Source organism: Tribolium castaneum, chromosome 4, assembly GCF_031307605.1.
Source record: "Tribolium castaneum strain GA2 chromosome 4, icTriCast1.1, whole genome shotgun sequence".
Taxonomy (NCBI): Eukaryota; Metazoa; Arthropoda; class Insecta; order Coleoptera; family Tenebrionidae; genus Tribolium; species Tribolium castaneum.
In genome coordinates, this window is record NC_087397.1 from 1,449,391 (window position 1) to 1,466,243 (window position 16,853).

The 16,853-nt window shown below is 36.8% G+C and overlaps 2 protein-coding genes across 6 annotated transcripts in view; one reads left to right on the forward strand and one right to left on the reverse strand.

Annotated features, from left to right (window-relative positions):
* Positions 1 to 8,791, forward strand: part of FGF-8 (fibroblast growth factor 8) — a 29,976-nt gene extending 21,185 nt beyond the window's left edge. For 2 of the 3 annotated variants that reach the window (XM_015984126.2, XM_064356003.1), the window contains exons 2-5: positions 6,819 to 6,867; positions 7,387 to 7,537; positions 7,591 to 7,694; positions 7,746 to 8,791. In XM_015984126.2, coding sequence (XP_015839612.1) covers positions 6,819 to 6,867; positions 7,387 to 7,537; positions 7,591 to 7,694; positions 7,746 to 8,111 — 670 coding nt within the window. In that variant the 3' untranslated portion in view covers positions 8,112 to 8,791. The remainder of the gene's footprint in view (positions 1 to 6,818; positions 6,868 to 7,386; positions 7,538 to 7,590; positions 7,695 to 7,745) is intronic. The other variant, NM_001170682.1, reaches the window with a different exon arrangement.
* LOC103312165 (odorant receptor 4) overlaps positions 1 to 16,853 on the reverse strand; it is a 47,414-nt gene that overhangs the window by 13,334 nt on the left and 17,227 nt on the right. For all 3 annotated transcript variants that reach the window (XR_010333694.1, XR_010333693.1, XR_001575913.2), the window contains exon 2: positions 7,085 to 7,114. The gene's annotated coding sequence lies outside the window, so the exon portion shown is untranslated. The remainder of the gene's footprint in view (positions 1 to 7,084; positions 7,115 to 16,853) is intronic.

Genomic DNA, 16,853 nt, shown 5'->3' on the forward strand with positions numbered 1-16,853 from the left:
GGCGGATTCAAAACGACCTGACACTGCATAATTAAGACACAAAGAAAGACGAAAAATCGCTGGCATTTTTGGTAAAGTCGCGACCTTGTCACACAAGCATGACGCAATTAAAATAATCACTGATTTAATGCCTAACTCCGTACTTTAAAAAACGCTATAAATTATCTCGTGGATGTAGACCAAACACGCAACAGGTAATTTCTAAAAATAATAATTATTTCAGCAAAATTAAACAGTTTCTAATTGGTAGTAACACACGCCCGGAATAGGGATTACGTTATCTTTCACTATTTGAAGAAGAATTTGAAAAAGGCATGTAAACAACAATAACTAGGAACTGCTTTAACGCAAGTGTCGAACGCGCTTGATCTTTAATATTCATTTTGCTTTTTCTCATTCGAGGTCAGTAATGAACAAGTTAATTTGCGTATTACGCCCATTGCACCATTTGTCTTCCAGGTGTATAACGAGAATCTTTCTCTTATTCACTTAACTCGCGCATTCATTTAAATACTTAATTAAGGTACACCCTTGCACCAATGCCAGTCGCTATCGGGCGATTACGCAGCCAATTCGTCTCAAAGCCCGGATTTACAACGTCGGTAATGTTCTTTTTATGCACAGATTTTTCGATAAAATTACTAGCTGGAGAAAGACGCAATCTTCGATTATCAGATAGGTGCACTAGATTTTTAGTCGGCCTATTTTCTCGCTCGTAAATCATCTTTGGCCCAATTTCCGTCGAATATTTGTATGTCTCAATTCAATTGGGTGTGTAATTTGTCGCGCATTTGTCCAACTGTGTTTAGTGATAAGTGGTGACCATAAATTACTGTCGTTATCGTATTAACTACTGAAAATGCGTTATAATGTATTCAAATGAAGAGTAAAGCTGACGGCTGTTTAAGTGATGGCCGAAAGCTCCTGGCTAAACCATTACGTGCTTTTGGCCCACAAATCAAAGAAAAATCGCCTCGGATTCGGCCACTGACGTATCAATTTGTTAAGACTGGGACGATATAATTTATTTTTTATAACGAATAAACATGCCATATCGAATTTGTTGTTTGTTAAGATAATCGTTAACGATCACGCTGGGTTTTATTAATTTCGAACAGTGCCGGGTTCGCCTGACGTCATTTTTAGTCCACGTTGGATTAATCCGGTGATAGATCGCCACTAATCTATTTATGTTAATTGATATTAATGGTGTGCGTAATAATCATAACACATCACTACAAGTGGAGGTTACTCGCCTTGACCCGCAAAATTGCGCCCCCCGCAGGGGCAAATATTTGAGCAGGAATGCCAACAAGATCGTATTTGTAGTTTTCATAAATATGAATAAATCAGATGCTCAAGTACAAACATGACCGCTCCTGGTTGTTAAGGCAGACCTCAAGCCCACGTCCTATTGTTCAATCAAATATCATTTAACACGAGATGACATCGAATTCGCAATGACCATGTGGGCCAGACTTAATTTAATTGGCCGACGGCGGTGATTTATGCCGTTTCCGGACAAATTGCAGCGCTTGGAATGATGATATTGAAGGATTGTGCTCCTTTTAAGTTGAGTGGTAATTCCGCTTTGAACGTTCAATTTGCATAGATAAAAGATACAGATCTCGACTGTAAGCATTTCGCGAGATAAGAATAAATAGCATTCAAAGCTCGCATCCAATTTACTCGAGTGTAGGCAGCAACTTGCAAAATCGAAACAAAAATAAATCATCATTTCGAGCGTCGTGTCCGAAGGATTCGTCCCACTTGGTGGATGTGAATAGGACATGATTTTTTGCCGCGTCTGGCGCCAGTGTGTAAAATACCTAGAATCGTAGCACAATCGTGAATCATGCGAGTTTTAATGTCGTTTTCGGTGTTAATAAGTGAGGAGAGCGGCTTATCTCAATTACACGCTTTTTACAGCTTTTTGGAGCTGTCAGACGCTCATTAGTACGATTTACGGGACTAATCAAATCGCGTGTTTGAAATATTATGGAATTAAAACAGTGTCATGCTATAAATATTTATGCGGCCGGTGGTTGCGATGCATTTCAATGCAGCTGAGCGAATTACTACCGCTATTAAAGTCGCTTTCGAATTAATCACGCTTTTTTGGTAATTTCAGACCACGAAAATGATTTTCTAATTCGCGACGACTCTTCCGATTAAAATGTAAGTGGGACATGGCTAGAAACACCTGATAAAATCTTTCGAATTAAGACCAATTTACACCGAATTGTGCTTGATTTATTTACACCGAAAATGTTACATTGCCACCAAGCGTAAACATCAAACAAACTGCAACGTTTCACGGTTCCGTCAGATTAGGACAAAATTATTAAAAGCCTGATACAGTGGGGTCTGGTTATAACGAACTTCGACAGTTTGTTATTAGAAAAACTCTTTTTTTTGGCAATTATTTTTACTCTATACATGAAATAAGACGAAAATAAATAAGTACCTATTGTAAAAAAAAACATGAATATTTTGGGAATCAGTAATATAGCATAGCCCAGGGGTGTGTAATCGGTCCATAGCTTTTTTGCTATTTGAAATATTGCCATACCGTTTCCATTATCTGATAGACCGACTTATTTACATTTTTTTAAATGGAACACCTATATATTTTTAAATAATTTGATTCTACCTATAAAAATAATGAAACTTTGTATAAACTATTAAGGGTTTTTTGTTTCGGAATTATTCAACTTTTTGTTAAAAAAAGACCAACATTTGAAAAATCACTGCAAATCGCTTATGAATATTTTCCGATTAATTTGCAACAGCGAAACTTAGAATACCTTGTTGTTTTAGAAAATAGTCGACTTTTAGGTAAACCTCGCAGATAATGTACAGAGTGTGTCAAAAAGCAAAAAATTGAATAACTAATTTTTTTCAAATGGAATACTATGTATTTTTTTATGTATCGATATTTAAATTTAAAATATTTTTCAAGATTAAAAAAAAATGTGTTTTTAAATGATTGTCATCTAGTTAACTGTGAAATTGGTAAAAATTTGTACCGCTCTGTTCAACTGAATTCTGCGTCAATAAATATCAAAACTGTCAGTTGTGAAATTTGCAAATTGTCAATTAACTAATTTTTAAAAGAATAATACTTTATTTTTTGATATGTACTGTGACTGATTAATTATATTAGTAATCTAATTATTATTTGATACATAAATGAATTTCACTCATCAAGAATTATTAATAAAATAAATAAAAATATAAATAAATTTTTTTGGACTTTGAAATATTAAAAATTTGCTGTACAAACCAATCAGTCTGGTTAGTCTCAGATTAGTTCTTCAAAATTAATTACATTGAGTTAGAATTAGCAAAAATAGCCACAAAAAAAGAAGTTATTCATAAAAAATATAAAAATGTAAAAATTTTGCACCGATTTTTTTTGGCGAAGATTAATATTAGCTATGTAAACTTTGAAAAAAAAGACGCAAATTTAGTTAATATTGGGTTTTTTGGTATTGAAGTCGAGGTTGCACTGTATCTGAAAAGTTGATTTATTTTGACTTCCTTTGAGCTCTACTATCATAAAATATTTGCACAACTATCAAATTCGCACTGTAATTATGTTTAAAAACACACGTTTAACACTTTTCTTGCTGCTTTCTTATTATCATCCCCGACATATTCCACATAATTCGGTGAAAAGTTCGTTACAAACGGAAAATTGTGTCACTATAACCGGTAAAAAATACATTGAGCTTATGGAATTTTGGTGCTTGAAAAATAGCGCGTTATAACTGGACTCCACTGTATATTTTTATGTGGGTCAAGTTTAATATTTAGCGTCAACTTTCTTGGATTTTTTCGCCGAAGTGAAACTAGTTTTGGAGAAGAATAGTCGTAAAGATAATTAATAGTTGAATTAATTTTGAGCAACCTTTTGTCGCTTTGCTATTCTAATCTAAGCAATTTAATTTAAATAATTTTGCACTATATCTTGTCATACGGTGTTGACATAAAATGTAGCCGGCAGTTGCTATCGGGATACGGGAGATGTGGGAGTAGTTGTTCCTCCTCGAGCGATCTTTCTGCTACTGTTAAATGGATTTTAATTTGACTATGGAGCAATAAATTCCGAATTTTTGTTTTTATTCCAATCCATTTACCGTTTAAAGTGTCTCAAAGTGAGTGAATTAACCGGCCCGTGTCTGAGATAAGCTGCATCTGATACGATTATGGGGCCCAATTAACTCACAATTTGGGAAAATATACAAGGGTGAAGCCGCATTTACCACTATCTTGTAATTGACCCGCCGTCATGATGGGTGTAGCTGACTTTCCCAAATTTCCATATTGAGTCGTTCACAAGAACGCATTACGTGAGAACATGTGCTAGGTGTTCGATAACATCGACCAAATCCACGTCTAATTGCAGCAAACGACACGTGTAATAGGACTGGCACTTGAGAAACACCTTATCAGAGCGTTCGTGACGTTATTTACCCCCCGGTTAGGCAATGTGAAAAATTCCTCCAAATATTTGACGAGCTAACAGAGCTGCATTCGGAGATATCGCAACAATCCTCTTACGTGGTCAATGGTGATAATAGGGCGCTTTGAAAGGCCGTTTGCGGTGCTAAAAGGATTAGTGGACGTTTGCCAGCGTCAGCTGCCTGCTGAATGGAGCAGCCGGCAATGGCCACCCAATCTGATTGACCAGCTCTGTGTTATTAGACAGTTTGCGCCCTTTCATTAGATAATTTACGACTTTCCACCAAAACTTGGAAAACATTCCCATGCTTTTTCCAAGCTTTCCCGGAGCTTCGGGAACGGGGTTAGGTAAACAGGTCGTTGTAAATCCGTCGTAGAGGCTTCAGTAGCGGCGCCAAGGTGCATGTGCGTGTTACATAATTTTCATGTGTATTATCGCGTGTAGAGCGCGTTAAAAAGTGAGGATGATTGTCGTGCCGCGGGCTATATGCGAAGATTATTTTATTAAGTGGTGCTTTATGTCGAACGACTCTTACTAACTAAACCGTCATGCTGTGTACACATTCTCGATTTTCAACACATTTACCATATTTATTTATTACAGCAACATTTTATTCCGAATTCAGAAAAACCGTATTTGCATATTATTAAGCAATATTCCAGCCGCGACACGCAAGATGTAATGTCTAAATTTGATGGTATTAATTAGCGATCTTATCGGCATGAATATTCCGACGTCTTTGCTTTTACTTTTTTCAGCGCTCTCGAAATTATTGATAACTCTATTCTGGCCGCGAGAGTTGTTATTTAAAAGCGATTAAAGGTGAAATTGCGACACGTTTTGTTAAATTGCACATGTGAAATTACAAGTTACCGCTTCAACTCACCACCACACACGATGATTTTTTTTGGGAACGTGGTGGTGTTAACTAGTTTTTAATGTTTTTCTGCGAGGAATGAAGACGTGCACGGATTGAACGCTCAAAACGCTAACGATCTTATGGCAGGTGCTAATTACTACCATTTCGTTTTAATCATTAAACAATTTACTTTTGTTAGCGCACTTGCTTCCTTCATCATTTTTAGTACGATTTCATCAATAAAACTCGTCCCAAGTGGTGTTTTTATGGAGGTGTTTCCTTGCTTTGCTGCATAAAAACCGAAAGGTGACAGCGAGTAAATTACTCGCCGACCAACAAGTAGTAAACAAATAATATTATGATCACCTACTTTTTTGTTTATGCGAATGAAATTAATACAATGAGATTGGGTTTCAATGGAAAACACTATTTCGTTTCAACCGCAACGACTTCCAATGGTTAATTTAAATTACGGAAGTAACTTTGTTTTGAGGTATGACTAACTAATGATTCAACGCCTGGTTAAATGACCCAAAGTTGGTATTTTGAATTTTGAATACTTGATTGCAAACTTGTTAGAAGGGTTTTTGTCCTAGTGGGAAAAATGTGGGCCTTGAGAGCTTTCGGCCCAAAAGTGAGTGTGATTTCAGTGTTGACACTGCTGACACTTGAGTAGTACAAGCAGGAAGAGTCGTTTTAACTCGCTGTCATTGCTGATGATTGATAACGTGAGCGAGCTATTAACCCGTCCAGACCTAGTATAGTGGCGGGGGCGCCATATTATCGCCGCTTGTTTCGTGATTGACAATCATAGACTTGTCCTCACATGAAAACAGATTCTTCATTAGTGGCGCCTATGCAAATTCCCATCTTCGACACATAAGCAAGTGGATAAACTGGCCGTTAAGTGCGATTTTGGCACACGCTGTGTTTGTTTTAGCGACGTTGCAATGTGTATCTGAATTGAATTATTTTTTGCGCGATCAGACTAGACGACCACAATGTCGGAATCACTACTTGTAACAAGTGTGCAATTAGCTGGCGTTTGGTTGAAATCCGGCGCTAAATGTCGGGACGCCAGCCGCATTTTTTTCGCATTGGCGTCGTCAAACATGCCACATTGTCCCACTTGATATTTAAAGTATGGATAAACTAGTAGCGTTTCAGTGGTGGCACGTGCTCTAGCCTGAAAGTTTGGGGCATGGAACTGGCCCGGTAAATTATTTACTAACAAGTAATTGACCGAAACAATTATCGATTTTTGCTTATTTATGGTTCGCATGACGTCTTTTCTTCATTTCGTTCTACTCAGAACTGCATTGCTGAAATTCTTCATCTTTATGCGCTATAAAATAATAATTGTATTGTGTTTGTACCTGACTATTACATCACAATTATTGCGTTTGTGTCGTGAATGGAAAATGTTTGTTGTCATGTTATATTTCAAACGTATTTTGTTTTGACTCACTCTAATTTTTTCACTTATTTCAGGAAACATCATAAACCGCACTATTTGATATTGGTACTTCTTTGCGTTATGGTGAGTACTCCCCGTTTTTTACTCAATGTTCATTAATTAACGGTTGTAGACAACCTCAATTTGGGCTGTTATTTAATTAATTATTAACAACATCAATTACTAATTAATCGATAACTTCGTGTCGTAGGTACTAATTAAGTTAATTTATGCATATAGTAGTTAGTTACGTATGCTGATAGTATAAACTTTTGCTTTTTTTTATAATACTGATACTCACCGATTCAAGTGCGTGCATCCCAGACACAATCTGAAAAACAAAAATTGTGTTTTAGAATTTTTCAGGCCGTTACAGTTACTTAGTCTTGGCGAAGCTTTAGAATTCCTGAAACTTTTATAGCCACTTAGCAGAAAGACCGTTTTGAAAAAACTCTATTCAAACGTCAATACTTGCAAACAATTGATAATAAAATGTAATTTATGTCCTGAAATTAAGTCGCTTGACGTGTTTCCGGCTCAAAACCAAGTACCTAATTATTGAAATTATGCAAAAAAGTGCAAGAGCTGTGTTTTCTATTACAGATTTTATGTCAGCCAGTCACCTCCGAACCGAACCCATGTAACGTCGGTGTGAGAAAAACAAAGATTTTTTCACCATTCACCAAGGGGTATCTTCGGATAGAGGCCAACAAGGTGGTGGCGAAAGAAAAAGAGGATTTTCCGGGTGATCGTGGTACGTTTAAAAAAACTCCGGTCCTAACGAAACTTGACTGAGTTAATTTCTAGAATATTTGTACAAAGTGACAGTCGAGCATTCCATATTGTTGTATCACATAAAGAGCGGGAAATTTATTTGTTGGAACCGCAACTATAACCGACTTATTGCGAAGGTGAGTTTGAGCGAGTGGTTAAAAATCGGGTCACTAAATCAAAAATTGCAGAGGAATCCGCCAACGTTAGATTCCTGCAAGTTTCAGGAGCTGGTTTCGCACTTGGACCCCAATGTCTACGTCCGCTACTCCACAATCCACAAGAATAAGGAGAAGGAGATTCAGTTTAACCGGCGCGGTGATTTTCTAAACAGGTGTCGTTTAAAAAAGTACTGTCAGGGGTTGAAAAGGGACAGACATATTTGCCAGATGACTTGCAATAATAAAATGTCAACCGACTTTCTGCCGGACGATGACTGTGATAGTTCTTTCTTGTCGGACTTTTGCGGGAAAATGAAACTCGTGAAACTCCGAGGCCACAGTATAACTTCGGAAATAGTGGACGTGTGTAAGCATGAATGGAACAAGAGCCATTGACTGCGTCGATAATCCAGTAAAGTGTCAGTATTTTATAGTATCTATGAAGTATGTGAAACTGTACAAGGCTTCCGTCTAATTTGCCAACGGACGCTCGCTTTGTACAAGTGTGTTGTATGCTTGTGCATTGTACACCCATGTTCATAAATACTATATGAAACCCGGTTTTAGCCGTAAGTTGTATATTGTAATTTATTTTTTATTTTGCTTTGTGTATTAATTTGAACGTGTCTTGTAAAGTTTGTATGTAAATTATTAATCGAGTCTTTGACTATGAATGTGAGTGTACAGTCTTATTTTAACCCCTATGGGGTCTTATTTAACTCAGACTTATATAACTTTTGTACATTATTATTTATTTTTTTGAATAAGTGTCGCGGCACCCACATTTCACTCAAGGTTTTATCTCATTTACCCGGTGCCTGAATTACGCTATCCCATGTTTTAATGGACCGTTGGGCAATCTAATCGCGAAAATACCAAATAATGAACGAGGCTTCGATAAAATGATATGTAACATAGAATTTTTTATATATTATGTGTTATCCGTTGTTATTTGCTATTACAGCCTCATATTGTTATAAGATCTGTGCCATGTAGAGGCAGTGTCCTTAATATTACATTCCAAATCATTATACATAATTATTACGCATTTACAACAAATACATAATTTAAAATAGCGCCAGAGTCTCATTTCCCCAAACCCACAACCTCACGAATACTGCAGCAAGCGAATGCATAAAATTACATTTCGAATCATCCGCTCGGCCGACCGTGAAACTTTCGCCTTTGTTGGCTTCGCTTCCTCGTAGCCAATGGCTAACACCGTGGCCAGTTTAGGTGGCTTTTGCCTTTATCACGGACCATTTGAAGACACTTTTTGAAAAGGATGTCGGTGTTTATCGGGCACGTGTGCCGATAAATTACCACGTATTCAAATCCCCGGCAGATGCGTGCTCCACAGATTAACTCGGGGCAAATCTTTTGTACTGTTTGTTCTTAATCTGAACGGGTGTCGGCCTCCGTTTCAATTGAGCCGTGAAGAATTAGAGCAACCCCAGTGGGCCAATTGCCCACCTTTCACAAGCCATTGTCCTGGCATTAAACTTTCCGCCGGACTTATCACGGAAGTTTCGTGTTTATTATTTTGTCCAAGTAATTAAATGTGATTAACATGTTCCCACTTCAGCTTCAAGTGACTGTTCAGAAAACTGTTAGCTTTATTTCTGTTGACAATTTAATTAACACGGGATTGTTAAAACTAGCGCTCGTGTTGAAACAGTAACAGTGGCGTAGTTGGGACAAACAATCACGGCATGTACGAGTCAGATTTTATCAACAGGAGTAATCCTCAGTTGATGTCGTACCAAAGTACAAATTAATTATGTATCTCCAAATTTTCGTGTGGCACCATAAACCGTTTTATTGCACGGCTTCTTCGGGGGTACAGTTTGTAATAAAGCTGTTATAACGTTTTATTATCTTAAACTTAAACAAATGGCTTTTATGCGTGTGTTCGGCTTAATTTGAGCTCGTTCTTAAATTTCGGTTTCAGGAGGCCTATAAACATTTGAAATAATCGATAGGCAACGTGAAAGTTGTTAGTAGGAGGTCATTTTTCAAAATTTGATGCTACACACTTTTGAGACCAGCGTATATTCCGTATTTTATGATAGATTATGTAATGGATTTTCAAGTCGGGTTGGACATTTTAAACAAAACGGGCCTCTAGGGGGGCATTTCTCGTAGGCACGTTTACGCTTTAAATCATCTTTGTGATGGTAAATTACTGAACGACACTCAACTATTCACCCCGGATTTCATGTGGAGAAATTTCTTACATAATCTAATTGAAGATCTAGTAGAAATACACTTGAAGATATTTGTCGAGATTTGCGGTCCTGGAGTCACATCTTGATGCTGATTTATTTATTACCGACTGTGACATGCATCAATCTCGTTTATCGAAGTATTAAGTGCTTATTTATTATTATCGCACTAATACAGTTTTAGAACGTGTCAATCAATGCTGTTTGTCCAAAATTGTTCAAAGACTTTTTATTATTTTCCAAAAGGCGGGCGACAAAAAGCTGGAGTTGGCAGCTAATGACTTTTAAAAAGATATAGCTGTGTGATAGTGAATAGACAGATATAAACATAAATCATTGTAGCTTAAAGCTGCATACAATGAAATGACGTGGTCATCGGTAGTTGTTGACAATGAAACATTTATTATTATGAGTTGGCGGACTTCTTGTAACACAGTGTCTCTTCGTGACCTCATGTTCATTAATTATTATGTAAAGCAAACAGAAATAAGTCATCTTTGTGTCTGGGTGTAAAATTGTTTGCGGATCCCAAATTTTTTGTTTGTTTACAATCACGACTTGCTAAAATCTGAGTTTGCCAATGTTACATAACATGAGCAAACCCACCGACTGTCTTTGCAAAAGACACCTCTTCACAACGGACATTTTTATAGGAACGTAGCAAAACCTATATTAAAATTTCCACCTTCCATTGGCGGACACCTCTCTACAACGGACACCTGTCCGTTGTTGAGAGGTACTACTGTATATATTTTTGAGATGCAACTCACACACAAATCAAATTGGTCGAAGTTCCATCATTTTATTTTATTTAGATTTGGCAATTTATGAGATTAAAAGAAAAACGAGCTCTGAATTTTCTTTTCTGGACCAAGCTTGTTACTGCTTTGGACTGAGCGATTTGGACTGCGCCGGCTGGGTGCAGTGTTTATTAAATATGCCGGTCTGCAGTTAATGGCCTATAAAAATTTAAGTGTATCTCATTTACAATGTCACACACGAGGTGTAAATAAAAATTTCGTGACGGAGATGCGTACTGTGGTTGATTTAGGTGTTGTTTGTGGAGGATTACAATAGTATTTACGGTTGTTTTGTAGTAAAATGTGGGCTTTACGTTGCATCAAAGTTGAAAATTTCCCTTGTTTAGTCACGGTCGTCACGTTGTCTCTTTCGGTTTTCAAATCTTGAGGAGAAAATCTCCGATTAAATACAAGCCGTCGGAAAAGTCTTAACAATGCAGGAATATGCAGTACAAATGTTTGCTTACATTTCTGTGAAAGCGGGTGTATACACACTTAACGGAACTTAACGAACTTACCGTAATTATCCTACCGGTTTCGTATTTTTCTCATTGCTTATTTGTTGTTTCAAGAATTTACCTACTCCCCCCTGTAATTGTGAGCTACCTGCTGTAAATTACCAAGTAATAAACTTAAAATTTATATTGTAAATTTACTTAATTTGTGCTACATTCAGGATTTTACAACTCTATAAAAATCTTTAATAATGGTGGCTTTAGACGTCGATAAATCTCCGTCTTGTCAAATTATACCGTGGGCTATGAGCCACATCATTAAAAACATAAACGTTTCCTAAAGAGGGTAATTGTCGAAAACCACCCTATAAAACGTCATAAATCGTTAAAGACTGTCTGCTGAGGGTAAAAGTTAATTGGTCTGACATCAAGCGGTTTCTTTCTGTGGTCCCAATTACGCAACGAAATTGACGTCTTTGTTCAACCTGTTAGAATCCACACAGAGAAAGAGAAAGTTTCGGAACCTCTCAATTTTTTTCCAAACGATTATTGCCGTTTTACCCATAATTGAGCGTTTAGATATCACTAAGCGTGGAAGAACAAAAGATTGATGCCGACTGTGGGGGGTCGCGCCCAAGGCGATGATATTCGATAGAGATGTAACGTGGAGTTCGTCACAAATTTTTAATTGGACTCCAAATTCCACCTTGACGGCAATTGAGAAATATTCTTCAGTCATAAATTAATTTTATTTGACACATATTACATCAAATATTTGGGTTACGAATTTATCTAAAGTCCAACACTTGAGCTTTTGCGCACTTCCAATTGTCCAGTTCCAACTTAAAAAATCTCGATTTGTGATTTTATTTTTGGACGAGTTGAGATGTTATTCAGACAGTTAATAAAAATATTTGCGATTAGTTGTAATCAGTGTTTGGCGGTGTATTCATGTTGTTTTGAGATTGATGGGTGATAACATCAAGTTAGAAAAAAGTGCTTCAAGAGGCGTTTATTTTCTTACGTGATGATGGATCCTTGAAACTGATTATTTGATTAATTATTTTACTGTTTATCTTATTTCAATCGTAAAAGGTAGCCAAAGATTATTTTTGTTTGCCTTTTGTGGAATTTACCAGTGATAAAAGTTTAGGTGACTCTACAGTACGTATGTGTGTGTAGTCGCAGGAAAATATAATCAACAACCTCGTTGTTGCGCTCTGTTGAAATTGTGATTAGATTTACTACTTACAGCAGAACAATAAATTTAATCACAGTGTGATTAAAGTACTAATTGAAAACTTTTGACAATAATGGCTAATAAGTTACTGAATCTGAAATCAAAATACGTATCTCAATGACACATTTTTGAGTTTATCTAAAGCCTAGACAATTATTATTAGATTAAAGAGATAACAGGTGAGGGAATTCCGTATTCCGAGACCAAGACGCAAGTATTCATGCATTTCTTGAGGCACAATAAATTGCTAAATTTGTTGGTCATTCCACCTACGAGTTTGCAAGATTGTAAGCCACCCAACAACTGCATAAAATGAAGACATACAATAACGCAATAATTCATTTGTAAAAGTGTCGATGTCTTAATTCAACACAAAAATGATTTTAATTTGCGGCAATTGCGTCAATAGATTTATTTCATGCTTTGCGTCATAAAACGGCAATCCATTGGCAATAATTAGATATTTGCTAATTAGAAACAGTGATACGTGTTCGGTACGTAAAATGAATATTGTGTGAAGTCGCGTCATGAATATTAAACTTGAAAAAAAGGCTTTGGTAATTAACCGTGGAGAAGTATCCACCAGTACCCATTCAATGTTAGCAAATAATAATAATTAAAGAAAGAAAAAAGCGCGTGCTTACACCGTCACATAAGTATATATTACATGTTGTTTGTACGGAATCCAGTGGCGCCATCATTTATTAAATACCCGTCGAGCTTTCGAAAGCTCGCAAGTGAGAGGCGTCGTATTTATATCGCGATTAAAAGAAAATGTAATAAAAAACTGGCATTATTCTGCATTCCGCTGGATTTTTTATGCCATCCAAGTCTCTTATCAACCAATGACACATCTTGTGAATGTGTGTCACTACGTATTGTGTGAAAGATGGAGCTTTTGTTTGTTTGTGGCCGTTATCAGTTAATTTTTACAGGAAAAAAGAATACGGAAGCAGTGGCGTGCGTGGAATTTGTCGTTGCCCACGCCGGTATATTTCGCGTGATAATTAACGAGCATCTAATTAAACTAATTTATTCTATTCGTGGATTAAAATTTAATTATGTCAGGATTATAATTAATCACGTCGACAGTTAATAAATCATAACATTCACCACAAATTATTTTATTTAGATCGGAGTGTCGATACGCACTTGAACCTTGAATAAAGACTGCGGTAATGATTTACTCCTCGTATCTTATTAATTCGTTGCTTTGTTTTAATTGTGGCGTATTAGCCGAAAGCAACTTAATGTTTTCACCTATGTTTTACGAGATATAAATATCCCTTTCAGCTATAAACATAGGAAGATAGTTGTCGGGTTGTAAAGTAAGTTCCCACGTCCGTGGCGGCGCCACTTGAGTGTCAACATGCCCTCCTCGCAACTTGTGTGGACGTTGAGGCATCATCTTTGAGCCGCCTAACGCCAGGACGTACGTACGAGCATTCCGATCTCATTCCACGATAACTTCGCTATTCAATTAAAAGCGACTCTTGCGTTTTGTTCCAAGAGAAATCACGAAAGCTCGCATAATTCGCAATGCCAGCTTCCAAATAAAACTAATCTACTGTTCCGATAACATCTGGCCGTTTCATTGAACGCATAATAACCAGAACTGTAAATAATTTCGAATGAAAGTCAGCGCCAATTGCCGCAAAAACCCTCCGCAATAGGGCTAAACGAATCTAATCTTGGCTCGCTTCCACGGCTCGAGAGAGCAATTTTCTGTTTAGCATGTCGGAAGCTGGCTCGCTCTTCATTTTGTGAAATTAAATTCTCAAGGAGTTGGGATTTATTCGCGGCAATGTTCTACAGCTCCAGTTTCTTATCCCGGAATGGTAATTCTCGGCTTGTCGTCTATCTGATAAGTCGCCACCGTTCCGGGCAATTTCTCAGGTGGGTTTCGTCGTAGGAAGTGTTAAATTACACACATACGACGCCAAAAGGTCCATTTGTTTGTTGTATTGCATCAATCGACTTTCTAAACGCTGCCGAAAACCGCTAAATGTAAATGTGGCCAATTTGCGCCATCAATATTCATATTGAGTTATCGGGACACCGCACATGCTTCGTTAATTTTACCAGATAGAATAAAATTTGAATCGATAAATTCGGAGTGGATCACGGTGAAAATGCTAGACGCGGCCATTAGGAGCAGTTCGTTAAAACAAATAGACACTCCAAGGCAGTTAAGTGGTCTGTGTAAACACGTACGGTCTGCTGGACTTCTTTCATTTTTTGTCGGCCCGCTTACTGGCAAAAAGTTTTTTCTCATGTAAACTACAGGTTCTAAGACCTAAAACCCAAAAGTTTGCACAATTGCAGTAATGTGACCCGAACTAGGGTAAATATCTGCATCTTGTCACACTTGTCCAAATCCATTGGCAGTCGTAAATTTGGCCAAGCGGTTGACAAAGACTGGATGTAAGACAATCTCGCGTTGAAATCCTATTTTAGTACGTCGTATATCTCGCAAGCAGGCTCAAATCGGGATATTAACAGCGACAGATATCCCATCCATGAAGACAAGGAACCACTTGGTCACGCTCCACTAGTTACAAATCGAATTGTTCGAGTCTATTTTTTCGTGAGCTAGGCTTTCGCCGGCCGGCGTCGAGATAAATCAACGAGTTAATGCGGAAGGGAACAGATATACTTAACACTCGATAACTACCCTCTGATGCGCTCGTATATAGGAATGTTGCACCATTTATTACTGTTATTTATATCGGGAGGTCCGACCCACACCGCAGTGGCGTTCGTCGAATTTTCAAATCAAGTCAAATGTGTTTGTATCCTTGCAAAATTTACTTTTTTTGTTTTTTTCACTTATTTTCATTAGCGGAAAGAGAACCTCCAACAGCGGTGAATTTTGGCGCCAGGTTTGTTTAACGGCTCACTGTTTGTTAATAATTAAGATAATTAGCCGGTACGGTAATACTTTTTCGTGTTGATTTTTTAATAAATCGCAGTATTGCGTAATGTCAAATAACATGTTCAGAAAATAAAATATAAAGGTTGCGTCTGTTAGGAATAAATAGATATGTTAAGATAAAGCAGATTATTATTACACTTTTTTTGAAAAATATTTTTTCTCATTTTCAGCGCGGAATCTCATTGCCTTTTTTCTTACTTTGCGGTTTCATAGGTCACTTAGATCTACAGGATTATAATCTTCCCGTTTCTTAATTTTTTTGTATTAGTTTTTAAGTTTTTTAGCTTTTCAGTCTCTTAGTTTTTTATTCATAATTTAATGTTTCACTTTATTAATGTTTCTCTTTTCTAGTTCTATGTTTTTTTCAGTTTTTCAGTTTTTCAGTTGCTTAGTTCTTCATAATTTCAGTCTCAACATTTTTTAGTTTTTTGTTAGTTTCTCAGCTTTAAAGTTCCTTTAGCAGTTTTTGAACTTTTAATTTTTGAAAAATATGCATTCTCAAATTCTATATTGAATTATTTTTTAATTTGAAATAATGTTTGTGTCAGGCTTGATTTTGGAATAAAGAAAATAATTTACGTAGAATTGTCAAAATTGCAGTGTTCGCCAATTGTTAATTTTGATTTTAAGAATTTATTTATTTTGATTATTATAATTGTAATTATTAATTTTTCCAAACCCACAGTGTGAAAGTCCTACTTTTCTAGGATTTTTATAGTTTTTTGTAATAAATGTAATAAAGGAGCAGACAATGTTTTAGAGGTTCAGGGTCTGTTGGTGCAATATTTCTTTGTTATTTGTGCTAGATGTTGCAAAATACATGTTGCCCTTTCAACTTTAAAAGTTGTTTTCATGCGTGTCCTCAAATAAAACGTTATTGCAGTCCCAACAAAATAATATAAATAAATATTTATTGCACTATAACGTAAATAATTTGTGGATATTTCCTGTCTTAGCCACATACCATCAATCAATTTAGTTGCACAAGATCGTACGTTAAAAATAAGGGAGTTTACGTCTGTATTTCCTACTATTAGCTATTCCGCTACTACCTGTTGCCATTGCAATGCGCGATTAGCGTCGATCAAGCGATTATGTGGCCTATAAAGTGTAAGGTGCCTAAGATAAAGGTAGAATTCATTGGAAAGAGTGTCTGAAAGAAATACCATAATCAGAGACCACCCAGAGCATTTAACAAGCACTCATGACTAATAGCACAAGATTACAGTAATAACCGTGTCATCATAAGAGATCGGTAAGTAGGTCCGCGGTAACCCTTCATCGTAATTGCAGACACCTCCAGTGATCTAATGACAGAGGCACGCAGTATTATCAACGCCTTGTTAAACCCCAATGGCGTAACATCGAAAGGGATCCACGAAAAAAATCGGGAAACACTTGTTTTCCTTATCTCGAGGCAAATCCATCGGGAAAAAGACATTTTGTTTATCGTACCACATAGCAAGTCATTAAATCACGAAGG